At 44.0% G+C, this 27,500-nt stretch overlaps 2 protein-coding genes across 13 annotated transcripts in view; both read right to left on the bottom strand.

The window, feature by feature from the left end:
- The window catches only part of Phm (Peptidylglycine-alpha-hydroxylating monooxygenase), a 71,637-nt gene extending 60,769 nt beyond the window's left edge, over window positions 1-10,868 (bottom strand). For 2 of the 3 annotated variants that reach the window (XM_045753577.2, XM_045753575.2), the window contains exon 1: window positions 10,709-10,867. In XM_045753577.2, coding sequence (XP_045609533.1) covers window positions 10,709-10,825 — 117 coding nt within the window. In that variant the 5' untranslated portion in view covers window positions 10,826-10,867. Of the gene's footprint in view, window positions 1-10,708 lie in introns of all 3 variants that reach the window. The other variant, XM_045753576.2, reaches the window with a different exon arrangement.
- Window positions 10,869-20,052: 9,184 nt separating this feature from the next.
- Window positions 20,053-27,500, bottom strand: part of LOC123765105 (PDZ and LIM domain protein 3) — a 92,331-nt gene continuing 84,883 nt past the window's right edge. For 9 of the 10 annotated variants that reach the window (XM_045753565.2, XM_045753566.2, XM_045753570.2 and 6 more), the window contains 3 exons: window positions 25,772-26,201; window positions 23,909-23,977; window positions 20,053-22,444 (listed from right to left, as the gene is read on the bottom strand). In XM_045753565.2, the coding sequence (XP_045609521.2) occupies window positions 22,364-22,444; window positions 23,909-23,977; window positions 25,772-26,201 (580 nt within the window). In that variant the 3' untranslated portion in view covers window positions 20,053-22,363. The remainder of the gene's footprint in view (window positions 22,445-23,908; window positions 23,978-25,771; window positions 26,202-27,500) is intronic. The other variant, XM_045753568.2, reaches the window with a different exon arrangement.

Raw genomic sequence — 27,500 nt, 5'->3', positions numbered from 1 at the left:
CCCTCCAGGATTGAGTGCATCCATCTCCCTCCCATCTCTCATATAAAAGTTGTGACAACTTTTGTAATAATAGGTATTGTATGGTTAGCACAGTAACCGGACCAGGCAATGTGATGTAGTCATTGCGCGAATTCGCCTTGGCTATAGACACATCTGGCAGGTTAGTGAGGCTGAGCCACTACCAAAATATTCAGATTGCAAACTCTGTGACAAACCTTTAATGCATTCACTAGAACACTATATTGTTGAATGTGAAACCGTAAAAGATTTTAGACCTCCTGGCCTCTTGTACCACCAACTGTGTAACTATTTCATTGAATCTAGTGTACTGGACGACATCCTAACAATTGATCCAAAATTTGCTTATCCATTTTAAAGCATGAAGAACAATTTTATCTATATTATTTTTAAGCTGCATCTTTTATGAACCCATCCCTGCCCTTGTGTGTCAGTGCACGATAGAAAGTTGATTTTACATATTCATACGTTAAAACACTGATTATAACCATGATATATATGTGTTTCAGCCTACAGTTTAGACCTATTGTCTTGTGGATGACCCTCTGTCACCCTCTGTCCTGCGTGACAGTCAATACCAGCTTTATCCTCACTTTAATAATACTTAATTAAAATCCTCAGATTAGGCAAAATTGTAATTAAATTACATGAAAAACGTAATGTGATCGTGTACTAACCCTGGTGCCCTCGGGGGATGGAAACGTTGAGGAAATATTTCGAAGTTTCTATTCCTTTTGAAGAGTCTGGGTAGTGTTACGCACCTGACGTAACTGACGTATCAGTTACGTCAGGTGCGCGAGCACCTGTACTTTCTGAGTTCGAGTCATCTTGCAGGGTGTGTCTAAGTTGTGTTATATATATATATATATATATATATATATATATATATATATATATATATATATATATATATATATATATATACATACATATATATATATATATATATATATATATATATATATATATACATATATATATATATATATATATATATATATATATATATATATATATATATATATATATATATATATATATATATATATATACCGGTTCCTGTTCAGAAGCGGAGGAGCTTCAAGAGATCCATAACCTTTAGGCATTTGTCTTGTATGTTTTGTAACCTTTAAATATATATATATATATATATATATATATATATATATATATATATATATATATATATATATATATATACATATATATATATATATATATATATACATATATATATATATATATATTATATATATATGATGGCATCACCATATACCCATGGAAGGAGGGTAGACAGTTGGTGTGGGACTACACATGTGTATCCACCCTGGCTGACACCTATGTACACTTCGGAGCTGATCAAGCAGGTGGGGCGGCCAACCACAGGGAAACATCAAAATCACTCAAGTACAGGCGACTGGAAGGGCAATACCTCTTTGTTCCCATAGCGTCTGAGACGCATGGCCCCTGGGGCAAGAGTGCCTTGGGATTTCTCAAGGAATTGGGTTCCAGGCTCATTGACGTCACCAGAGACCTAAGGGCTTCCAGTTTTTTATTTCAGCGTCTCAGTGTGGCGATCCAGAGGGGAAATGCTTGCTGCGTCCTCGGTTCCTGTCCAGAAGCGGAGGAGCTTCAAGAGATCCATAACCTTTAGGCATTTGTCTTGTATGTTTTGTAACCTTCAAATACACAATAAAGGAAAAAAAAAAAGGGGGAAGGGGGTGGTAGGAGAAAAGCACACAGAAACTGTATTGGAAGGGACCTACATTCCCTCCAATGCGTTATGTGTGGTTTCCTCCGAGGCTATGGGTCCCCCCTTCTTCCAGCCAGAGGTGGTACTCCCTTCCCTATTGAAAAAAATAAAAAATAAAATATATATATATATTATATTTATATATATATTATAAAACAGTTGTGAGGCGGGACCAAGAGCCAAAGTTCATCTCCTGCAAGTACAACAAGTACGCAGCCCGTAGCAGTTGTCTAACTCCTAGGTACCTATTTACTGCTAGGTGAATAGAGGTATCAGGTGAAAGAAACCTGTGTCCTTAAGAGTACGACCCTCGAGTGCTGTCCGCTAGGCTGTGAGGACCTGTATAAATTTGACTTCCGGGAATCGAACTCCTGGTGTATTAGACCGGTATTCCAACCACCGCGCCAGGCATGTAAACGTGTGTGTGTACTCACCTAGTTGTACTCACCTAGTTGTGTTTGCGGGGGTTGAGCTCTGGCTCTTTGGTCCCGCCTCTCAACCGTCAATCAACAGGTGTACAGATTCCTGAGCCTATCGGGCTCTGTCATATCTACACTTGAAACTGTGTATGGAGTGAGCCTCCACCACATCACCCCCTAATGCATTCCATTTGTCAACCACTCTGACACTAAAAAAGTTCTTTCTAATATCTCTGTGGCTCATTTGGGCACTCAGTTTCCACCTGTGTCCCCTTGTGCGTGTTCCCCTTGTGTTAAATAGACTGTCTTTATCTACCCTATCAATCCCCTTCAGAATCTTGAATGTGGTGATCATGTCCCCCCTAACTCTTCTGTCTTCCAGCGAAGTGAGGTTTAATTCCCGTAGTCTCTCCTCGTAGCTCATACCTCTCAGCTCGGGTACTAGTCTGGTGGCAAACCTTTGAACCTTTTCCAGTTTAGTCTTATCCTTGACTAGATATGGACTCCATGCTGGGGCTGCATACTCCAGGATTGGCCTGACATATGTGGTATACAAAGTTCTGAATGATTCTTTACACAAGTTTCTGAATGCCGTTCGTATGTTGGCCAGCCTGGCATATGCCGCTGATGTTATCCGCTTGATATGTGCTGCAGGAGACAGGTCTGGCGTGATATCAACCCCCAAGTCTTTTTCCTTCTCTGACTCCTGAAGAATTTCCTCTCCCAGATGATACCTTGTATCTGGCCTCCTGCTCCCTACACCTATCTTCATTACATTACATTTGGTTGGGTTAAACTCTAACAACCATTTGTTCGACCATTCCTTCAGCTTGTCTAGGTCTTCTTGAAGCCTCAAACAGTCCTCTTCTGTTTTAATCCTTCTCATAATTTTAGCATCGTCCGCAAACATTGAGAGAAATGAATCGATACCCTCCGGGAGATCATTTACATATATCAGAGTGTGTGTGTGTGTGTGTGTGTGTGTGTGTGTGTGTGTGTGTGTGTGTGTGTGTGTGTGTGTGTGTGTGTGTGTGTGTGTGTGTGTGTGTACTCACCTAGCTGGGCAAAATCTTACTGAAGCGACCATACGAGTCATAAATACTCATACTCCGCCCAAGTAAAACAGAAACGAGCAACACTTAGTGGGCCAGCCAGAGGCTTAGGGCCCGCGCAGGAATATCCCTGCAAAAAAAAAAAAACGAGCTGGGTTTACAGGAGGTTGAGCTTCGGCTCTCGACTGTCAATCAATTGGTGTACAGGTTCCTGAGCCTATTGGGCTCTATCATATCTACATTTGAAACTGTGTATGGAGTCAGCCTCCACCACATCACTGCCTAATGCATTCCATCTGTTAACTACTCTGACACTGAAAAAGATATTTCTAATTTTTCAATGGCTCATCTGTGTACTCAGTTTTTACCCGTGTCAACTGTATTAAATAATCTGTCTTTATCTACCCTTCGAAAATCAAGAATAAATTCATAGTGAATTTTGTGTTTGATTCCCTGGATCTTACGGAAAGAAACCTTCAGGGACCCGCTGGTTATGAGTAATTTAAGATTTTTCAGAAGCATGTTCAGTAGATTAAAATGAGTTCTAGATAATTGGGTAGGAATATATTAAACTGTACAACAGAGTATTTAGTAGGATACCCAGCACTTCTTTGACCCACCTTTTAACTACTGAGAGCCAGACCCAGACAGACCCCCACACTCTCCACAGCCCGGGGGGGGGGGGGGGATGCACCGGCTCAGTACCATTAACAACCTCCTCATATCAGTTTCTTCCTCCTGAACAACGGGGCCCTTCAGGGTGGCGAGAGAGGACTGGCCTCACTGCTCCCTTTACTCCAAAACAGTTGAGGCCAGAGAATGTTATCTTCAATTAGCTTTGTTTATAAGTCACGGCCCACAATGATCCTTGTGGAATAGAGGGTATAGCGCCCTCGTCCACTTCCCCGGCCCGCCAGCACACCCTGGCTCGAACTCGTTCATCCAGCAGTAATTAGGAACTTGGTTTTAAAGCAACTAGCTGCTAGTGTTCGGTAAGGAAGCCAACAGATTAAGGCTACAGACGAGCTGGAAAAGCAAGACCTCGTAACCAGCAAACAAGTCAGAACACTTGTTTCGGGATCCTCTCAAACCAAAACAAACAACAAAAACTGATGTTCGGAAAGAAACACACATTTAGTCAGATAACTGAAAATGGAAATACAGAACTAACAATAGAACGTCTTCAAGTATATATATAATGTGTGTACTTAAAAGCAATGGGAGTCGTAGTGTGCATGGAATTACTTTTGGGTCTTTGTTTGGAGGACGGGCTGGTTAGGTTAGGTGTTAATTAAGGTTCTGTTGGCGATTATTTGTATTTGAAGTACATGGGTGAAGACATAGAGTTGTGGTTCGAATAGAGGACGTGAGCACAACACTCAGCCCGTCCTCCAAACAAAGACCCAAAAGTGATTCCATGCACCCGCCAAACCCACTGTTTAAGAATGAAAAACGGTTTACACACAACCCGTCCTGGACTCAAGTCCATCACATCCAGCGGTCGACCCCATAGACGCATACATAAATTTGTACATGTTATTCATTATTCATTCGACTCACAACTGTTGACGTTCGAACACTTCCGGAACAAGTGCTTCACTGACGAATTTTGTTCGAACCACAACGCTGTAAATACTTCACCCTCGTACTACAAATACAAATAATCGCCAACAGAACCTAAACACCTAACCTAACTTATGCCTATATATGCACAATATGCTAATATATTATAATATTAATTTATATCTGAGAAAATTCCCGTTTTGAATGAACAGCATGTAAAAAATTATGAATGCGTCTGTGGGGTCGACCGCTGGATGTAATGGACAGTCCAGGACGGGTTGCAGTACTTGTGCAGGGTGTTCGGACGTCATCAGTCGTGAGTCATTTGTAAACCGCTTTTAATTATAAACAGGGTGTTTGGCGGCTGAATTAACGAGCTTGGATATGTGAATGCGAGGATGGTCTGATTAGTGACAGGACACATGTCTCACATATTTATCTTTTGCCAAACTGATTCCTGAATGATTTGTTCTTAAAGAGAGTCCCGCTCAATCAAGGTGTTACTTCATTAACAACTTGGCACTACTTACTAATGTCCACTCCGGCTCATGCGCTCCGCTAGTGCAAGTATGCACGCACTGAGCTCACAGTAAACATGCAAACAGAATCTTGTTGGTAACACTCCTATAAATCCCGAGAAGCACAAAAACTAAATATGTTGCTTTCATGTTGACCCTCTTGAAGGATTAAGGTCACAACTCAACTTTGTCGTGTGACTTGTAGTTCCGTACCTCAGTGGGCCCTTGGGGTGGCCCGCTCTCTAGTTGTTACCCTCCCACCAAACAACCCTCCCACCAAGCAACCCTCCCACCAAGCAACCCTCCCACCAAGCAACCCTCCCACCAAGCAACCCTCCCACCAAGCAACCCTACCACCAAACAACCCTCCCACCAAACAACCCTCCCACCAAACAACCCTCCCACCAAACAACCCTCCCACCAAACAACCCTCCCACCAAACAACCCTCCCACCAAGCAACCCTCCCACCAAGCAACCCTCCCACCAAGCAACCCTCCCACCAAACAACCCTCCCACCAAACAACCCTCCCACCAAACAACCCTCCCACCAAACAACCCTCCCACCAAACAACCCTCCCACCAAGCAACCCTCCCACCAAGCAACCCTCCCACCAAACAACCCTCCCACCAAGCAACCCTCCCACCAAGCAACCCTCCCACCAAACAACCCTACCACCAAACAACCCTACCACCAAACAACCCTCCCACCAAACAACCCTCCCACCAAACAACCCTCCCACCAAACAACCCTCCCACCAAACAACCCTCCCACCAAACAACCCTCCCCACCAAACAACCCTCCCACCAAACAACCCTCCCCACCAAACAACCCTCCCCACCAAACAACCCTCCCACCAAACAACCCTCCCACCAAACAACCCTCCCACCAAACAACCCTCCCACCAAACAACCCTCCCACCAAACAACCCTCCCACCAAACAACCCTCCCCACCAAACAACCCTCCCACCAAACAACCCTCCCACCAAACAACCCTCCCCACCAAACAACCCTCCCACCAAACAACCCTCCCACCAAACAACCCTCCCACCAAACAACCCTCCCACCAAACAACCCTCCCACCAAACAACCCTCCCACCAAACAACCCTCCCACCAAACAACCCTCCCCCCCAAACAACCCTCCCACCAAACAACCCTCCCACCAAACAACCCTCCCCACCAAACAACCCTCCCACCAAACAACCCTCCCACCAAACAACCCTCCCACCAAACAACCCTCCCACCAAACAACCCTCCCACCAAACAACCCTCCCACCAAACAACCCTCCCACCAAACAACCCTCCCACCAAACAACCCTCCCACCAAACAACCCTCCCCACCAAACAACCCTCCCACCAAACAACCCTCCCACCAAACAACCCTCCCCACCAAACAACCCTCCCACCAAACAACCCTCCCACCAAACAACCCTCGCACCAAACAACCCTCCCCATTAAACAACCCTCTCTAATATGTATACATATGTCGTACCTAATAGCCAGAACGTACAACTTGGCCTAGTATGCATGTCCCGATTTGCTTAACAGGTCAAGTAATTTTCGGTGTGCGTCAACGCACACTTGATGCTCGTGCGGCCTTAGCAAGTTGAAGTGATTTGGCCAACCACACACTGACCAGGAGGGACCAACCATACACTGTCTCCAATAGATTTGCCACACTTAAGATGCCTGACAGCTGGGTGGACAGCGCTCGGGATTCGTAGTCCTGAGGTTCCGAGTTCGATTCCCGGTGGAGACGGTAACAAATAAGCAAGTTTCTTTCAGCCAGATGCTCCTGTTCACCTAGCAGTAAAATAGGTACCTGGGAGTTAGCTGCTACGGGCTGCTGCCTGGGGAGTGGGGTGGAACAAATGTACGGGGGACGCGGGGACGCTAAGCCCCGAAATCATCTCAAGATAACCTAAAGAAGAACCTCATAACCTCCTCCACGCGCTCCATATACAGCTTCCGCCACCAGTATATTGAGAGACTAAATAAATTTGACACAGTAATCTGGGTACAACATTCACTTAACTAACACATAACTTGACCCCAATGTTCACTTAACTACCATGTAACTGCACCCGAATGTTCACTTAACTAACATGTAACTGGACTACAATTTTAACTAAACTATCATGTAACTCTACCCGAATTTTCACTTAGCTATCAAATAACTGGACCCTAGTGTTCACTTAACTAACAAGTAACTGGACCCTAATGTTCACTTAACTATCATGTAACTGGACCCGTGATCACTTAACTAACATGCAACTGGATCCCAATGTTCACTTTAATATATTACACTAGTAATGAACTATTTACAACAGGCAAAGTTGTGATTCTTAGATAAGCCGGATTTTGGGGTAAACGTTTAGGTAATAAATCATCATGCATGAAGTATTTTGACATTTCTTGAAGTTTGTGATTGAATTGCCTTTATTAATGTTTACATGCAAGTACATAAGGATGGCAGATAAGAGTAATTGTGAAATTAACACCGAGTCACTGAGCGACGCACTCTCACAGAGAATCTGAGCGATAGTAACAACAATGTCAACTGATCATGATGCTTCAACCACACCTGTGATAGTCTGGCATGGCAGTAGGCGCGATGAATGGACTCTCATCCATCTGGCTTACCCTCAAGCCTATGAGACGGGGAAGATATTTGCGTACTATTGTCCTCAGTCTATACAGAGCACCCAAATTTGTAAATGATGCGATCTATGAGAGCATATGCTTAGGCTAGATTATCGGCTCTGTTGTCTTTAAGGAAAATATTGAGAGACAAAGTGCACACGGAATTAAGTCAAGACCACAAAAATTCTGATTTATATGTGCGAGGCTTCATACAGTCGGGCGGGAACCGCTGGCCGTGAAGGAGTCACCGCTGAGCGTGTGGAAGGTCACCATTACCAATAACGGTTTGGTTGGTAGGAGCCCAATTATTAATGCAAGCTTCGTTCTCAGTGTTGAAGCCATCTCTCAGCATGACGACGAGGGCTGAATGATGCTGAGAGAAGATTACCAACAATAGGTTTACAATTTGGACTATTATACTCAGTTCCAGACTATCCGGAGTATTGGACAGTCCATTACTCACCTAGTGAAACTAGGCGAGTATTGTTGAGAATATTTATAATTCAAATATAAAGAATAATGTTGATTTAGTTGAAAAATTATGTAATAAGAAAGACCTTTGTAATTATGAAATGGTTAGCTTTGATGTAACTTGTTTATACACCAAAGTTCCAGTTGATGACTTACTAAGATTTTTATCTGATGAACTGTTAAAATTTTATTTGCCCCCTTCCATTTTCTACGTTCATAGAATTAATATAACAGTGTTATTAACTCTAATTCTGTTTTTAATGATGAATTCAATGTCAAAAATTTGGAATGGCTATGGGTAACCGTCTTTCTCCTGTTTTAAACAATCTTCATATGGAATTCTATGAAACAAGACTATTAAGAAAAATTTTGCCTACTAATGTTACATGGTTCCGTTATGTTGTTTTGCTTATGGTCTATGAACAGAAACATGGACACGTTTTTATTAGATTTAAACACTCTAGCCTCATCCATGACGTTTATAATGGAAATGGAACTAGACAACTCGTCACCATTCTTAGATGTCATCATTTATACATGTAAAATAATTTTAAGTTTTAAGTATATAGAAAACCAACAAATGTTGGGTCTTATGAACAGTTTTATTCATCTTATCATCAAAGTGTAAAACAAGTTGTATTTTTTCTATGTTCTGAGGGCTCTAAGGATATATAGTCCTGAGTTTACAGATGACGAAATTGGTGCCATCCGTGTCTGTTTCAATATAAAATACCCTGCCATATATTGATAAAGCCAGCCAAATTGCTCGTAACACTTTCTTTGGTTTGAAAAAGAAAGAAGAATCCAATATTCAGAATACATTAATTCTACTACTTCATGATAATTTCTGTTGAATTCCTAAATTAAAAAACAATTTAATATCAATGTAGCATTTAGGAATCTTGATATAGAAAACCCTAATTAAAAATTTACCTGATAGTTGCAATGGAAGTGTGTATAAAATTTTATGTAAAAATATTAATAAGTTCTATGTTGGCCAAACAGGTAAACATCCTGACCAGAGAATAAAAGAACATAATACAGTATAAAAACAGGTTAAGGGTCCAATGCATTATTTGTTCACTTAAGAGATTGTAATCTTTCAACTGACTGGGCTAATTCGTGCAAAATTGTGGATTGTAAATTAGTTTCGGAAAGATATATTATTAATAAGCATTTATAAAAATCTTTTAAACGATCGTCCTTTAACATTTAAATGGGATAAGCTATCTTGAATAGCAGTAGCTCAGAGTTCTCGTAACTCTGGAACCCTGGAGTGTGACGCAAGCGTGACGTCATAGCTGTCGCCCCCACACCCTTTAAAACACCAACCTCTATAATTCGCACTTTATTTAACTGTTATTGCTACGAGTCGTAATATACGTTTACAAGGGCATAAATATTGTATATAAGGTGCCAATGAATGATATTACCTATGGTAGTGTCTGAGTATCATAGTGTATAATGCAACGAAGCCTACCATATGGCTTGTGTTTAAGCCTGGAGAATGGGTTATTCCCGGGAATTGTATTTTTACTCTACGGTCTTTAAAATATTTTACATACATATTTGTTTTGCTTTCTTGTGCACAACACATTATTTTCTTTGTATCATGTGTCACTTAAAACCTCCGGAGCAGCTGGTAAGTATAAATACCTACTTTAATTGCTTGGCAATATCCATAAAGTATTTGCCTAAATAGCGTTATGCAATAACAGTAAGCAGATGATGAGTCACAATAACGTGGCTGAAGATATGATGACCAAACCACACACTAGAAGATGAAGAGACGACGATGTTTGGGTCCGTCCTGGACCATTAGCAAGGCGTATAAATAATAATAATTTGTCGTACACTATACGGGCCTGCGGACGCCAGCCTTGCCACGTGTCTCCTGAACATCAAGGGAATTCCCACACTTCCTATCATAGTTACTGGCTTGAGCAGACTATTCCCCACACTTCCTATCATAGTTACTGGCTTGAGCAGACTATTCCCCACACTTCCTATCATAGTTACTGGCTTGAGCAGACTATTCCCCACACTTCCTATCATAGTTACTGGCTTGAGCAGACTATTTCCCACACTTCCTATCATAGTTACTGGCTTGAGCAGACTATTTCCCACACTTCCTATCATAGTTGCTGGCTTGAGCAGACTATTCCCACACTTCCTATCATAGTTGCTGGCTTGAGCAGACTATTCCCCACACTTCCTATCATAGTTACTGGCCTGAGCAGACTATTCCCAAACAAGCCTTCACACACTCACCCGTTCAGGCTTGACGTGAGGCATCAAAAGTGGGAACTTCTGCAGCGTGTCAGGGGTGGTGGCTGAGGCCGTGACGATCAGCAGCACGAGAGCGAGCACCTCCACACAGCACGCCATCTTGCCGTCAACTGGTGGCCGAGCAGCGCGTCACCCACCGGAGCCCCCGACCCTCAAGCGACACCTGACGCGCAGATCAATACAGTCGCTACACTCTCCGGATCTTTACGCCTACGCTCAAACATGTCTTCCCTGTGTCTTAACCCTATATGCTCTAATGCTGTTGCTACTGAGGTGGTGTTCATGGTGTATAAACCATTACGCACCTTCATATCATAGTTAAATAAACAGCGTAAGACATTTGCGTAATTCAGCTGCGTATGGAAGACGTACGTCACGCTCAGATCGCGTAGGCGTAACAGGTGATCCCTCGTGCTAAACTGTCCTTCACACATACTACTTGTTCTTGCTTCCCCATCAACTTATACAGTTTTGATCTAATTAAATGTTCGATATTGCCATATATTTTACACAGTAGACCTAATATCAGTAAAGTCGATGTATATTATAGCGGTGTGGAGGGGAGGAAGGGGGTCCCCGACACACCTCCAAGGCCACTCCCCGCAAGGTAAACACAAGCTTGAGAGCATCACTTGAGAGTCAGCCGTAAGGTGATATTGCTGCAGCTTCAACTTTAGACACTTAAGGAATTGAAGGTTTCAGTATTTATGGTTGAGTAACATATATGAGTTACAGCAACTAGGCTTCGACTAGACTACCAGCGAGTCTGGGAAACTGTACCACCGGCTTATGCTGTCATGACGAATGTTAATTGTGTCAGCAGCATTTACTCTTTTCTCCCATATGTTTTAAAAATACTTTTTCAAGATTAGATAATTAACTTATGTACTGTTCAGTAAAATACTCTAATAAATTTTAAATGTTTCATAGCTCAATGAAACAGTCTTAAAATATTTAGTTGTCCTAAGCTGGATAATAATTTGTTTATAATTTTCTATGATGACCTAAACCACACATCAGAAGATGAAGAAACGAGGACGTTTCGGTCCATCGAAGACCATTATCAAGCCGTGTGTGTGTGTGTGATTTCTAAATATTAACTTTCATAATACTATTTGCTTCCATCCATATTATAAAAAAAATTCATGTTTAAATAATAAACGTTGTACTTCTCAGTAAAATACATCAATAAAGTGTAAATGTTTTTTGATAGCTGTATAAAATTTGCTGGAAACATTTAGTTAATAAAATATTTTTCAACGGATTAACAAATTTAAGATGCATCAATATATACCACTTTATCATGTATTGCCGTGTTAAAATGGATATATATTACTATCACTAAAGTCGAGTCTCTGACAATGGGCATAGATCCTTCACCCCGGACCCGGATCCTTCAATCGAACCCCGGACCACAGGATTACGTATCTAGCGAGCTGTCCACTCAGCCACCAGCGCTCTTCTTCCTATGTGTCTCACCTAGTTGTGCTTTCGGGGGTTGAGCTTCGGCTTATTTGTCCCGCCTCTCAACCCACGCGCGCGTGTGTGTGTGTGTGTGTGTGTGTGTGTGTGTGTGTGTGTGTGTGTGTGTGTGTGTGTGTGTGTGTGTGTGTGTGTGTGTGCGTGCGTGTGCGTGTGCATGTGCGTGCGCGTGTGCGTGTGCGTGTGCGTGCGCGTGTGCGTGTGCGTGCGCGTGTGCGTGCGCGTGTGCGTGCGCGTGTGCGTGTGTGTCAAGCTGAACAGTTAATCTAAACAGAGAAGACTGGCGACCCCGCCTCAACCACACAAAAGGCTCACCTGGGAACTGGACGTTTACAGAGAAAGTAAATATTTTGGAGTGGAGCACCAGCCACAGTAGAGGATGTTACGTGTCAGAGGATGTCACGTAACGTCCTCAGTAGAGGATGTTACGTGTCAGAGGATGTCACGTAACATCCTCAGTAGAGGATGTTACGCAAGAGAAAGTCAGTAATTGGATGTACTCTTGGTGTTTGGGAGATAAAAGTTTCGGAGAGATAATGGTATTGAAGAAGTAATGATATGGTAGAGATATCGGTGTGGGAGACAATTGTATGGGAGAGATAATGGTGTGGAAGAGATAATGGTGTGGGAGAAATAAGGGTGTGGAAAAGATAATAATGTGTGAGAGATAATAGTGAGGGAGATATAATGGTATGGGAGAGATAATGGTGAGGGAGACATAAAGGTGAGGGAGAGATAGTGGTGAAGGAGAGAGAATGATGTAGAAGACATAATGATATATGACAACAACAGGAGGAAGAGATACAGTAACAGGAGGGAGAGATACAGTAACAGGAGGAAGAGATACAGTAACAGAAGAGAGAGATACAGTAACAGGAGGGAGAGATACAGTAACAGAAGGGAGAGATACAGCAACAGGAGGGAGAGATACAGCAACAGGAGGGAGAGATACAGTAACAGAAGGGAGAGATACAGCAACAGGAGGGAGAGATACAGTAACAGGAGGGAGAAATACAGAAACAGAAGAGATATGTATATACTTACAGTAGGGAAGGACAGCAGTTCACGACTCCCCCTCACACATGACTAAAATTTTGAAAACGCGGAGGTCAATGGAATTTATACGACCATTGTTGACAAGAAGAGCTGGGGCGCTGACGCCAGTCATGAACTATGCCGCAAGGCAGCTGAGTGGTGGTGTAGAGTGTGTGAGGCAGCTGAGTGGTGGTGTAGAGTGTGTGAGGCAGCTGAGTGGTGGTGTAGAGTGTGTGAGGCAGCTGAGTGGTGGTGTAGAGTGTGTGAGGCAGCTGAGTGGTGGTGTAGAGTGTGTGAGGCAGCTGAGTGGTGGTGTAGAGTGTGTGAGGCAGCTGAGTGGTGGTGTAGAGTGTGTGAGGCAGCTGAGTGGTGGTGTAGAGTGTGTGAGGCAGCTGAGTGGTGGTGTAGAGTGTGTGAGGCAGCTGAGTGGTGGTGTAGAGTGTGTGAGGCAGCTGAGTGGTGGTGTAGAGTGTGTGAGGCAGCTGAGTGGTGGTGTAGAGTGTGTGAGGCAGCTGAGTGGTGGTGTAGAGTGTGTGAGGCAGCTGAGTGGTGGTGTAGAGTGTGTGAGGCAGCTGAGTGGTGGTGTAGAGTGTGTGAGGCAGCTGAGTGGTGGTGTAGAGTGTGTGAGGCAGCTGAGTGGTGGTGTAGAGTGTGTGAGGCAGCTGAGTGGTGGTGTAGAGTGTGTGAGGCAGCTGAGTGGTGGTGTAGAGTGTGTGAGGCAGCTGAGTGGTGGTGTAGAGTGTGTGAGGCAGCTGAGTGGTGGTGTAGAGTGTGTGAGGCAGCTGAGTGGTGGTGTAGAGTGTGTGAGGCAGCTGAGTGGTGGTGTAGAGTGTGTGAGGCAGCTGAGTGGTGGTGTAGAGTGTGTGAGGGAGCTGAGTGGTGGTGTAGAGTGTGTGTGGGAGCTGTGTGATGGTGTAGAGTGTGTGGGGCAGCTGAGTGGTGGTGTAGAGTGTGTGAGGCAGCTGAGTGGTGGTGTAGAGTGTGTGAGGCAGCTGAGTGGTGGTGTAGAGTGTGTGAGGCAGCTGAGTGGTGGTGTAGAGTGTGTGAGGGAGCTGAGTGGTGGTGTAGAGTGTGTGTGGGAGCTGTGTGATGGTGTAGAGTGTGTGATGGTGTACAGTGTGTGATGGTGTACAGTGTGTGATGGTGTACAGTGTGTGATGGTGTACAGTGTGTGATGGTGTACAGTGTGTGATGGTGCACAGTGTGTGATGGTGTACAGTGTGTGATGGTGTACAGTGTGTGATGGTGTACAGTGTGTGATGGTGTACAGTGTGTGAGGGTGTACAGTGTGTGATGGTGTACAGTGTGTGATGGTGCACAGTGTGTGATGGTGTACAGTGTGTGATGGTGTACAGTGTGTGATGGTGTACCGTGTGTGATGGTGTACAGTGTGTGATGGTGCAGTGTGTGAGGGTGTACAGTGTGTGATGGTGTACAGTGTGTGAGGGTGTACAGTGTGTGATGGTGTACAGTGTGTGATGGTGTACAGTGTGTGAGGGTGTACAGTGTGTGAGGGTGTACAGTGTGTGATGGTGTACAGTGTGTGATGGTGTACAGTGTGTGATGGTGTACAGTGTGTGATGGTGTACAGTGTGTGAGGGTGTACAGTGTGTGATGGTGTACAGTGTGTGATGGTGTACAGTGTGTGATGGTGTACAGTGTGTGATGGTGTACAGTGTGTGATGGTGTACAGTGTGTGATGGTGCACAGTGTGTGATGGTGTACAGTGTGTGATGGTGTACAGTGTGTGATGGTGTACAGTGTGTGATGGTGCACAGTGTGTGATGGTGCACAGTGTGTGATGGTGTACAGTGTGTGATGGTGTACAGTGTGTGATGGTGTACAGTGTGTGATGGTGTACAGTGTGTGATGGTGCACAGTGTGTGATAAGAGCCCTGTGAAAATTAGGGATGACTGCAATAGTGTCTGCAGAGATTAACTGAAAAAACTTACGACTCAGATACCCAGCCATGAAAAATACAAGAAGGGTCGGAATGTGAGTCAGTTTACACTACTGAGGTGCCGATAGAGGGTTAGGCGTGTGGAGGGGTATTTGAGGTGCGGGGGGGATGTCTTTGGTCCTGGGGGGTGTCTTTGGTCCTGGGGGTGTCTTTGGTCCTGGGGGGTGTCTTTGGTCCTGGGGGGTGTCTTTGGTCCTGGGGGATGTCTTTGGTCCTGGGGGGTGTCTTTGGTCCTGGGGGGTGTCTTTGGTCCTGGGGGATGTCTTTGGTCCTGGGGGGTGTCTTTGGTCCTGGGGGGTGTCTTTGGTCCTGGGGGGTGTCTTTGGTCCTGGGGGGTGTCTTTGGTCCTGGGGGGTGTCTTTGGTCCTGGGGGGTGTCTTTGGTCCTGGGGGGTGTCTTTGGTCCTGGGGGATGTCTTTGGTCCTGGGGGGTGTCAGAGGTTCCTGGGGGGTGTCTTTGGTCCTGGGGGGTGTCTTTGGTCCTGGGGGGTGTCTTAGGTTCCTGGGGGGTGTCTTTGGTCCTGGGGGGTGTCTTTGGTCCTGGGGGGTGTCAGAGGTTCCTGGGGGGTGTCTTTGGTCCTGGGGGGTGTCTTTGGTCCTGGGGGGTGTCAGAGGTTCCTGGGGGTGTCTTTGGTCCTGGGGGGTGTCTTTGGTCCTGGGGGGTGTCTTTGGTCCTGGGGGTGTCTTTGGTCCTGGGGGGTGTCTTTGGTCCTGGGGGATGTCTTTGGTCCTGGGGGTGTCAGAGGTTCCTGGGAATATGATTGAGATGTACAAGTGGATGAATGGACATAAATTGCATATGTTTAGATTCGGGACAGACCTGGGTAAATACTGTTTCGGTAACAGGGGTGTTATTTTGTGGAACCAATTGCCGCGTAACATAATATAAATAGGATACCTTGGTTGTTTCAAGCGTAGGTTAGACATATATATATATGAATGAGATTGGGTGGATATCAATAGGAGCTGCCACGTATGGGTCAATAGGCATTCTGCAGTTAACCTGATTCTTGCGTTCTTATGTCAGAGGTGCCAAGAGATATCATAGATGCTGAGGGATATCAAAGGTTCCAGGGGGTAACAAAGGTGCCGAAAGATAACAGGTGTCCCGAAAGATGTCAGAGGTGCCGTCGGATGTCAGAGGTGCCGAGGGATAACAGGGATGCCAAGGGATGTTAAAAGTGTCGGTGGATATGAGATGTGTCGAGGAATATTAGAAGTGCCATGGGATAACACAGGTGCTGAGGGATGACAGACGTGAATAGATAGCAGAGATATCGATGGATACTGGTGTTGAAGAGGAATTTCAGAGATGCTGAGGTATATTAGATGTGTTGAGGTATATCAGAAGTTCCGAGGAATAACAGGTTGCTAAGGGATAAGAAATCAGCCGAGGTATAACAGGTGCAAAGGGATACAACAGGTGACGAGGAACATCAAAGGTGCTAAGTAATATCAAAGGTGCCGATGTATACCAGAGCAGCCGCGGGCTATCAAAGGTGCCGATGATTAGCGTGTGTGAAGCATTACTGCGTGGCTAGAGAAGGAGTTTTTAGGTTAAAAATATGGTGGAGGAGGATGTGATGATTAGCGGTCATGCTTAACAAGCCCCAACGACCCAGACCAACATCGTGAACAACGCAACTATCATGTCACGCCGCCAAGCGCCAGTCACGATGTCTCACTTTATAAACTGAAGTCCCATCGTCTCGACCTGAGTATTATCTTCAGTGCACACCTTCTACGTGCATCAAACAAGGCGTGTTTGATGTCTATAGATGTGTACGGATGCGTATACAAGTCTTTATGTATCCGTACTCTAGTCAAGTGATTGGAGTACGTCAAGTAAGCACGGCTCCGGCACGTGCCTCCCTAACTCTCCAGGTGTAGCGGGACGTGGCAGGCATCGTTGGCCTGTGACGTGTATTAAGAACGGGAGACGTCGTCGGAACGATGTTTCACATTATCCACCTCCATCCACTGGAAATATTGAGAGGAGCAACACAAAATATTTAATTTTCCTGCTAATCAGCACTGTCAATAGACTCCGTCCCATTATAAACATTATGGTGCCGCACTGAATATCATTCGTCTTCATCTTAAGAACATAAGAATTAAGAAAAGTGTAGAAGGCCTTTTGGCCCATCGAGGCAGCTCCTATTTATAGCTACCCAATCTCATTCATATATCTGTCTAACCTACACATGAAACAATCGAGGGATCCTACTTCTATTATGTTACACGGAAATTGGTTCCACAAATCAACAACCCTGTTACCCCAACCAATATTTACCCATATCTTTCCTAAATCTAAACTTATCTAATTTATAACCATTGTTTCGTGTTCCATTATGTGCTGATACTTGTAATGCCCTATGAATATCCCTTTGTTATGCCCATTCATCCACTTGTACACCTCTATCATGTCACCCCTAATTTTTTGCCTTTCTAGAGAATGTAAATTAAGCTTTGTCAATCTCTCTTCATATGACAGGTTTCCAATTTGGGGGATTAACTTTGTCATCCTACGCTGGACGCGTTCTATGGAATTTATATTTATTGCTGAAGATATATTTTTCAGTTATATCTTACTGGATATAATGAGCAGGCGATTACATTAAATTATTTCCTGGTGGTCCCCAGCCCTCCCTCTGTCCTGGACGGAGACCATCTCACCCTCCACCATGGCCGATGTGGCATGTGCCCTTTCCATCTGGTTTGGTCTATGCAAGCTCTACACTGTCTTGTGGGCAGGGAAGCTGGTATATATTTGGGTTGACACGTTTGCTTTCCTGTGGATGTAGGGGGGGGGGGGTGCTCGTTTGGGTCCTTTTAAGCCTTATGAGGTATCTTAGGTGCCAGGCGTGGTTTGCCGTGGAACAATTTGGGCACTTTGCTTGAACTGGCTGATTAGCCAGTTCTTGTGTTTATCAAGGCAAATTTTGGTGTAGTTGGATCTGGCTGCAGATTCCACACCTCACTGGGCGCTGGCAGCCGTACTTGTGATGTCCAAATCTCTGAAAACTGAAGCATCTGAAGGCCTGTATTAGAACACGCCCCAAATGCCAAGATCAAGCTTCTCTGGAATTTGTCCTTTTACAGTGAGAAGGACTTGAAGGGTTTACTGCTTCGTGGATTTTACGTGGCATCTTTCTGCTGATAACACATAACTTAACTTTTCTAAATGAGTTAGGGCCATGTGCAAGGGATAGTGGAGGACAATGATTTTCCTCTGGCTTGAGTTCGTCGCATTTTCTGTAATTTTTAAGAATCCTTACAGCTGTTTCGTCTTTGGGCCTCACTATATTCGCCTTTGAGATTTGGCTTTGCTCTGATCTTCAACTTGGGATACTCTTTCTCAAGGCCCACTACTGTGGCGCTCGAAGAATTGCCATCAGCATGCTACACCTTGAAGACTGGCAGTGGGGATTTTGTCTGGATAGTTGGAGAGTTTATCGATAGAGGAATTTTTTCTTGATAGGTCCCCGTGGAGTGGTTCTTCCTGTTGGCTTTGGTCACAGGATGGAAAATGTGATCATTGTCGGAACTGGAGAGTTTCTTCCTTTTGTAACTGGGAGCAGCAACGCTGGTTCGCTCACAATTGATCTAGTGGTCCATACTATCGTCCAGATGCTCTCAGGTCGAGCTGCTGACTGGAGTGATGAGGATATACTAAGTGCTCAGCGCGCATTTAACCGTCAGTCCTTACTATGTGGCTGGTATCGCGGGGGAAGATACTGCTTGACAGTATTTATGAGTGTCCAAAAGCTGGACACTTTTTCTTACCAGAAGAGTGGCAGGGTTGATGGCTTCAGGCTGGTAACTGTAAGATTCAGGAACTCTTAAAGCTCTTCTAATGTCGTTGATTGCTTCACATTCTAGGAGATAGTAAAGTAGTGTTTTTTCTGTGATTATTTGGCAGAAGATGCATTCTCACTCTCTGGGTTCACTAATTTCCCAGTTGCCTCTGTAACCTAGTCTGTATAACCGAACTGCTATTTCCCTGTGGATTCCTTTTAGGGTATTTAACTTGTCTAACCTGGTGGCCTGAAGACACCTTATTGCACTTAGTACTAATACTGTACACCTAGTACTGATACTGTGCCCTTAATACTGATACTGTGCACTTAGTACTCATACTGTGCACTTAGTACTGATACTGAACACTTAGTACTGATAATGTGCACTTAGTATTAATAATGTGCATGGAACTCAGTGTACTTATATCGTACTCTGTGTACTGATAATATGATCAGCGTACTAAACAATTAACCTAGTGTACTTAGAATATGCTAATTTTACATAAAATATAGTGAACTAAAAATATGCTTAGTGTACTTATAATGTACTCAGTGTTCTGAAAATGTGTTCGGTGTACTTATAAACGTTCTCAGTGTTCTGTACTCAGTATACTTCAAATATACTCAGTGTACTTAAATGTCCTAAGTGTACTGCAAATTTCCTCAGTGCACATATAATATATTCAGAGTACAGTAAATATAAATGGCCTCAGTGTACTGCAAATGTCCTAAGTGTACATATAATATATTCAGAGAACAGCAAATATTCTCACTGTACATATAATATGCGTAATGCACTAAAAATATGCTCAATATTCTCAAAATTTACTCGCAATAAACATGTAATTATCCTCCACATGAAAATTCTTTTTGAATTTCCATACTCTATGGAAAACTTGTAGTTGTTGTACTCTGCTTCCTTAAGTTACCAATATTTAAGTAATAGAATCCAACCAGAGAGCACAGGAAGAATGCAGCCTTTATAATACATCACAAAGTGGTAGGCTCTACTCCCCCCCCCCCAGAAGAGGTGAATAATGATCCCGTGCTTTGACTGTGATAATCATTTATTCACACTCATTAACTGTACAGTTCTCAAAATAGCTAAAATATGGTCATCCTGGAAAGAACATTCCCAAAGTAGTCTGATTAATTAGTTGGCGAGTGCTAGTGACGTGACACGCAATATCAAAGCTCCTGCACCTGCCAGGTCGTTGCCTAGCCAGCCACGCATTGCCAGAGTGCTGCCCAAGAAGCTCTGCCCAAATCAGGATCATAATAATGATACAAGATATCGTTGGCAAGCTACCCAATGGCTGCTGCTTACCTATAGCCATGTTTCCTTTACAAGTTACTTGAGATCCAATGTCTTGATCAGGAGTATTGAAATTGATTTTGCCTGCTGCTCCTGGGTGAATGCATCACTCATCTTTAGCATGATGTTTGAAATAATTTGCTTGACATGCTACTTGAGATATGTTTTCTTAACAGCGCTCACTAAGGTACACTTTTGAAATTGTTGACAGCAACCCGAGAGATGATTCACGGGTCGAGGCCGAGCTTGCGAGGCGTTGCGGGCGAGGACTGTAAGTTGGGCAGCGCTCGGCCGGCTGGGACGACCATGAACGTGGATATCACAGTCCTTGAAAATGGTGCATCGGTAGAGCAAGGAACACATTAGGTGAACTATTATGAGGATAGAAAATAAAATTTAGTCTAATATTTCAAGTAGACGTAACAAAGCAGTAAGAGACCAGCTGCCTAGAGTAACAAACAAAGGGAGTGATGAAGAGGGTACAAGGGGGCGGTGAACCAACCACCATTATATGGGGCCGATCACACCACTGACAACCACACACACACATATATATTACCACATTACTGATGATGGCGTCTTGCGTTAGCTGCTAAAAACGACTTTCTGTAGTAAAAATGTTGGCAAATATATTATGTTAGGTCGTCAGTGTTTACAACATATTTTTTTTATACAATATATATTCGGCGTTATTTTCTGAAGTGGCAATGCTAGCAAGTACGAAAACAACGATGATGCAATAATGCTGACAGGAAGATACACCTTGCACAGTTTCATTGTTAATCTTCTCCTTAGGGACTGAATACTCACGTCTCCACTCCACCACCTAGACGCTGCTCTTCGCAAGTAAGAGGTAAAACATCAACATCAAAATCGTTAATGTTTACAAGTCTGTAATAGAGGACAATCTCAGATTTGTACTTTGATCATTTCTCCTCGAATGTTTAACCTCTCATAACTCCAAACTAGAAACCACATTACAGATCAATACAGAAATATGATTGGCGCTTCCTGTCTTACTCTGATTGAGTGTGCGAGGAATCCATACTCTGGTGGAGGTGTGTAGAGTGAATGGGTCGGGTGTAGAGTGCCAGGGGCCAGGTGTATAGAGTGTCAGGTGCATAGTGATGCCAGAGTGAGGTGTGTAGCGTGCCAGGGGTCAGAACCTAGAACTCGGCTTCCCATTGAGAAACACTTAGAGCCGTCCTAAACAGAGGCGCAGAAGTCTCTTGGCACCGACCACAGTGACCTGTTGTGTTAGACCTACCATCAGATGTGGCAATAGTCATAAGGCCCGAACACAGCAACAGATAACATCTTGAACAGAATTACTTCAATGTCAACGAGATGACATAGAAGATGCTATGTCTGATGATATAAGTTGCTGACGGGATGAACTGCACGACTGTTCTTCTTCTTGCTAGCACGAGCAGTGTGCATGATCACGACTGGTCTGTTGGGGAAAGATCCTCAGTGACACATCTCACCGGGGCCCCCAAGCCTCTGCACCGAGCTACATGAGCGTGTATATATATATATAATATATATATATATAATATATATATATATATATATATATATATATATATATATTATATATATTAACTTCGTTTTTTAATCCAGAATGATACTGTGCTTTTTTTAAGACATTCATGGCTAGCATTAAATCGCAAAGATATATTTCACCGGAAGAATATCCTGAACACAAGGAATATGATGAAGAAGCGTACTCGGGGAGGTAATCAATATATAATTTTTCAGTAACTGCAGGTGATCCTTCCCCTCTATTTTCCACTATGGAGGAGCTGATCAACCAGAGGCTCAGTCGACTGGGAAGCAATGACGAGGGCTGCCCTTCAGCGTCTGGACTCAGTGACCAAATGTGCTGTCGGAATCTTCCTTAAAAATGACTTCGTGGGGTTAAGTCCTTAAGAGGCAAATCACTTCGGTTTAGAGGCAAAGCAGTTCAGTGTTTCAAAAACGTGACATAAATGTAATCCTAGAGCAGAGTGGGCGGCGTGTTGGTGGGCGGGTCGAGGAGCGGCTCACTCCCCCAGCACGTCCATCATCAACCTATTGAAGGAGGCCGTCTGGGCAATCTTCTTTCTCCCGCCGATGGCGTTCGTCTGCAAGAGGAAGTATATCAGAGTGGAAGGGGGAGGGTGGGTACTGTGTTTTTGCCACTTGACGCAACACTCGGGGCACCAACACATTAGGTTCCAAGTGTTCCCACTTGACGCAACAATCTGGGCACCAACATATGAAGTGCCAAGCTCACCTCTCAGAGTCTAATGTGTCATAAGGAGAAGTCGGTGGAACACGCGGCTAATCACAAAGTTTAAATCGAACTCTGAATTTCGTGCAGATATATTTACACAATGCTTTACACAAGTAATTTAATCGAAGTGTTCATTAGTCGTAATGGATCAAGAATTCTTTGACAAAGTGTATTTTTTAACAATAAGTGCTGATCTTAGTGAGCTGTACCGAAGACTCATATTTGTGAGCACTGTAGAAAATAATACAACTATGGGGTCCAGTTTAATTACTAGTAACTCTCATAAACGTACATATAATACAGTGATCTATGCACTAGGTATTAATAATACACTACAAAAAAGCATAAGATTATCCAATCATTTGTGAGTAAACCTGAAAAATAAATCATAAGTCTAAGAAACAACCTGAAAAAATAAAAAGGAATAAGCATTAAAACTTAAAATTTAACTATATATAAAATACCTTAGAAATAAACGATAAAATCTGCAAGAAATCATTTAACCAAGAACCAGAGACGGGACGGCCGGAGGGAAAGGTTGAAGTTGGTGAAAAGCTGGTGGAGCAACACTAGTGCCGCTATGTTGATGTGCCTTGCTAGTGCCACTATGTTGATGTGCCTTGCTAGTGCCACTATGTTGATGTGCCTTGCTAGTGCCGCTATGTTGATGTGCCTTGCTAGTGCCACTATGTTGATGTGCCTTGCTAGTGCCGCTATGTTGATGTGCCTTGCTAGTGCCACTATGTTGATGTGCCTTGCTAGTGCCACTATGTTGATGTGCCTTGCTAGTGCCGCTATGTTGATGTGTCTTGCTAGTGCCACTATGTTGATGTGCCTTGCTAGTGCCACTATGTTGATGTGCCTTGCTAGTGCCGCTATGTTGATGTGTCTTGCTAGTGCCACTATGTTGATGTGCCTTGCTAGTGCCACTATGTTGATGTATATTACAAGGTAGTTTTCTACCAGCAAGTGGTACAAGTTGATAACATTAGTACAGATAACACACATTACCAGAAGGATTAGCCAGTAGTCGGACTTGTATGCGATACCAACAAGTGGTACTAAATAACGATATCAACAAGTGGTACCTGAAAGTGAAGCAATGTGTCCCCCAACTAGTGGTGATAGCAAGAGTAACTAGGAAATGGAACTTGTAAGTGGTTCCAAGAGACGGCTCCAACACATGGCACAACCAAGAAGCACACTGACTGTGACGGGGAACGTCGGAAGTAAAGGATGGATGGATACATAGATGGATGGATGGATGGATGGATGGAGGGATAGGTGGGTGGGGAGGGATGCAAGGACAGACCTTAGGGCCTCCTGGTCTGCGAGGCTGGTGATACGTCTCGAGCTGAGTGGCGTAGTAGTCGTAGTCTTCCTGGGGGAGGAGGAGGCTGGTCAGGGCTCCACACCACCTCCAACTCTCACCTCTTCCACCTTCCTCCACACTTGAAACACACTGGCACTCGCCTGAACCACAATAGGCACACGTCTGAACTACGGATGGCGCCTTTCTAAACCATGCAATGCGCCCGTCTGAACTTTGCCTGGTGACACCTTGCACCTGTCTAAGCAGATCCTAGCACATACCTGAGCAGCGTCTGACGCTCATCTGAAATACGCCTGGTTCCTGTCCGAGCCGCGCCTTGCACCTCTCTAAAGAACACTTGTCAGCCTTGTAAAGCAGGGGCCAGATTCACAAAGCAGTTACGCAAGCACTTACGAACGTGTACATCTTCTCAAACTTTGGCTGCTTTGTTTACAATTATTAAACAGTTAATAAGCTCCGAAGCACCAGGAGGCTGTTTATAACAATATCAACAGTTGATTGGGAAGTTTTCTTGCTTGTAAACTGTTTAACAATTTAACCAAAGCCGTCAAAGATTGAGGAAAGATGTACACGTTCGTAAGTGCTTGCGTAACTGCATCGTGAATCTAGCCCCAGACCCGTAAGATTCAACCCGTTTGAATCACACATGCCATTTTAAAGCGTAGTTGGCATCGCCTAAACTACTCATTAGACCTGTTTAGATCACACCTCATATCTCTTATCTATCTTATTCACAGCTGGTACCATTTAAACAAGTTCCAATACTTCTTCACGCTAGCCAACACTGGAATATATATATATCTAATCCTATAAAAGAGAATGTTTATTTGTCTGCCCAAACGTTGGAGGCCAGACGCTTGTGGCTAGCCTCATCTAAATTCCCAAAGGGAATGGTTTGGGAGTATGGGATTAAGACAGGCTAGTCTGGGTCGCCAGAATGCAAAAGAAAACATTGTGCCAGAGTCACATTCAGACCCACACGATGATTTTTGTCACTGCCCACCGGCAACACAGCTAAATATTTTGAAAACAAACATTTCAATACAATTGTTTCTTATACACCCTTATTTACTGATGTTGGGAACAGTAAGAGAATATTCATGCTATCCATAATTTGCCCGTAGTCGCATAAAATAGACATATATTCTATTTTATATAGATTTTTAATTGTTAGTTTGATATAAATATAAGCCCCTGTAATTTATTGATAGTTTTGCATGTTCAGTTCAGCTGCGTAAATCTACTATGGTATTATGAAACTATTAATAGTACTGATATTTCTTGTCTATTTGAAGTGATCTGTAAGAGTATCACCTCCCACTAAACACAACTTTACCTTCCACAATTAAAATTTCCTTGTTTAAGTAATATAAGACAGTATTGCCCATATCAAGCTGGGGAGCTTTTCATCAATGTAAATTATAAACCAAGTCATTTATTTAGCAAGCCTTCCTTATTAGCATTCAATAGTTAAGTATCTTTGGCTCTTATGGAGAGGTTCCTATTAAGGTCAATTTAGACCAGTTTTAAATTATAGCAAACTCAGCACATTCTGAATCTTATTCATTTTTGTCGACCACATCAAAATAGATAACTACTAGGAATAATTATATATAAAAAAGAATTAACGTTAATGATATAATTAACAATTATTGCTGAATTATTTAAAAATAATAAGTCTTTATCAATGATCTTATACGTGATTAACTTGTGAAGTTCCCATATCTAACACTATTGTCAGATTTTTTTCTGGGGAGTTAAGAAAGACACACATAACATCATATATTAACCTTGAATATGTTATGAGAGCCCTTTACAGGCTGCGATGGACTAGGTCCTTACCTCGTACATTGGAATCTTGACGCGGTCGGTGGTCATCTGGTGGTTGACTGGCATACTCTCAGCTAAGGTAGCGGAGAGCACAGCAGAAGGGCCCGTCCTGGGTGGAGTGAGGAAGCTTCGAGTAACGTTGTCCGTCTCGCTGGCGGATCTCATCAGCGCTGGCAGGAACTCAGACACCGGAGACCGAGGGCCTGGCAGCGCGTTGGTTCTTTGCGGCGGTCGCTGGCCTGGTTTAGGGGCCACGGGCGCTGTGTAAACTTCCGAGTAGATGGGATCGTGTTCCTTTAAGGCATTATAGTTCGCAACCCTCTCGGGGTCAATGGGCGCGTCGGTCTCCTGAAGCGCGCGCCATGTGGCACTTGACTGGGGATTATATTCTTTGGAAGGGGTGAGGGTCACCTGCACGTGCTTGGTGGCGGGGAATGGGGAGCTAGGCGGGAAGAGAAAAGGCGGGAATTATGCACAGGTTAGCATGCAACAAAATGCTCACCAATGAGTCAGGACAATACAATAAACTTTAGACATTATGTTTAAAGATAAGTACTTATTAATAATGTCCGGTTATAAACTTTTTTTTAATTAGGGGTAATCTTCTAATCATCGCTGTAGCTATTATCTTGAAAGTGGGAATTAAAATCAAGTTGACAATTAGTGTCAAGTAGGGTCCGGCGCGTGCGCAGCTGCGCCATCCTAAAGGCAAGACATGGGGTTCCAAATGCAGCATCATTAGCTTTATAAACATTTATATATTAGCATGCTTTAGTGGTTAAAGCGTGGATGCGGAGCAAGGGTAATGGGAGCGGAGAGGCAGGTTAAATGGAGTAGACTTTGGATTCAGTGGGGCCATGCTCCGTGATGAGCTGGCAGTTCTCCTCCTCGTGGATGATCTGCCAGGTGGCGCTCTGCTCCGGGTCATAGGTCAGGGGCATCCCGCGGAGACCCGCGTGCTTCGTGGGCTTGTTTACGCTGCTCACACAACACCAGCCACACCAGGGAACACCAGTCACAGCAGGTGGCAGCAACAGGGGGTGGAGGCAGCCAGGGCGTACAGCAGGCACGCATACAACCATAAGCCATGCCATTGTATAGGCCGGGGATGTGCGATTCACGTTGTTTAAATAGTAATGACGAAACATTTCAGTTTTGAAGCATAGGTACGTATACAATGGTGCAGACGCCAACAGTGTGTATCGCACAGGTAGGTGTGAGCGTGGAGTATGCGGGCCAGGCAGAGTTGGGTGCAGGGATAGCCAGACAGTGGAGCATGGCACGGGAAAGGCAGGAGGGAGTGGAAACCGGTGTGGCACAACACGCACCACTCAAAACAATTTTAACCCATTTCAAAATATTCAGGTGTAAAAAAAATAGATTAAAAGTATAGCGAGGGAGCAGAGCAAAACCGAGCATGCGAGACCACGTAACACGGACACAATGTATAGCCACGAACCAGACGAGATGACAGGCCGAGTAGGGAGGAGTTAGGTGTGAGTAGTGGGGAGTGGGGAGTGGGAGGAGGGCCACACAAGGGGGGGGGGGGGGGTTAAGGTGCAAGACGTGGATGTGACCATGACGAGCGTGGCGCAGTGGTGGCGAGGGCGGCCGAGGTTGACACAAGTTGTTGAGGTTGACGGTGTTACAACATCCGTCAGCCACCCAGGAGGAAATAGAGAGTGACAGAATATTAGTGAGTTGAGCTACAGCTGCAAGCGGGATGTGCTGAAAAAATCTA

This window comes from Procambarus clarkii, chromosome 29 (genome assembly GCF_040958095.1).
Source record: "Procambarus clarkii isolate CNS0578487 chromosome 29, FALCON_Pclarkii_2.0, whole genome shotgun sequence".
NCBI lineage: Eukaryota > Metazoa > Arthropoda > Malacostraca > Decapoda > Cambaridae > Procambarus > Procambarus clarkii.
Note: the sequence above shows the minus strand (reverse complement) of the source record. Positions and strands in the feature narration are given on the sequence as shown.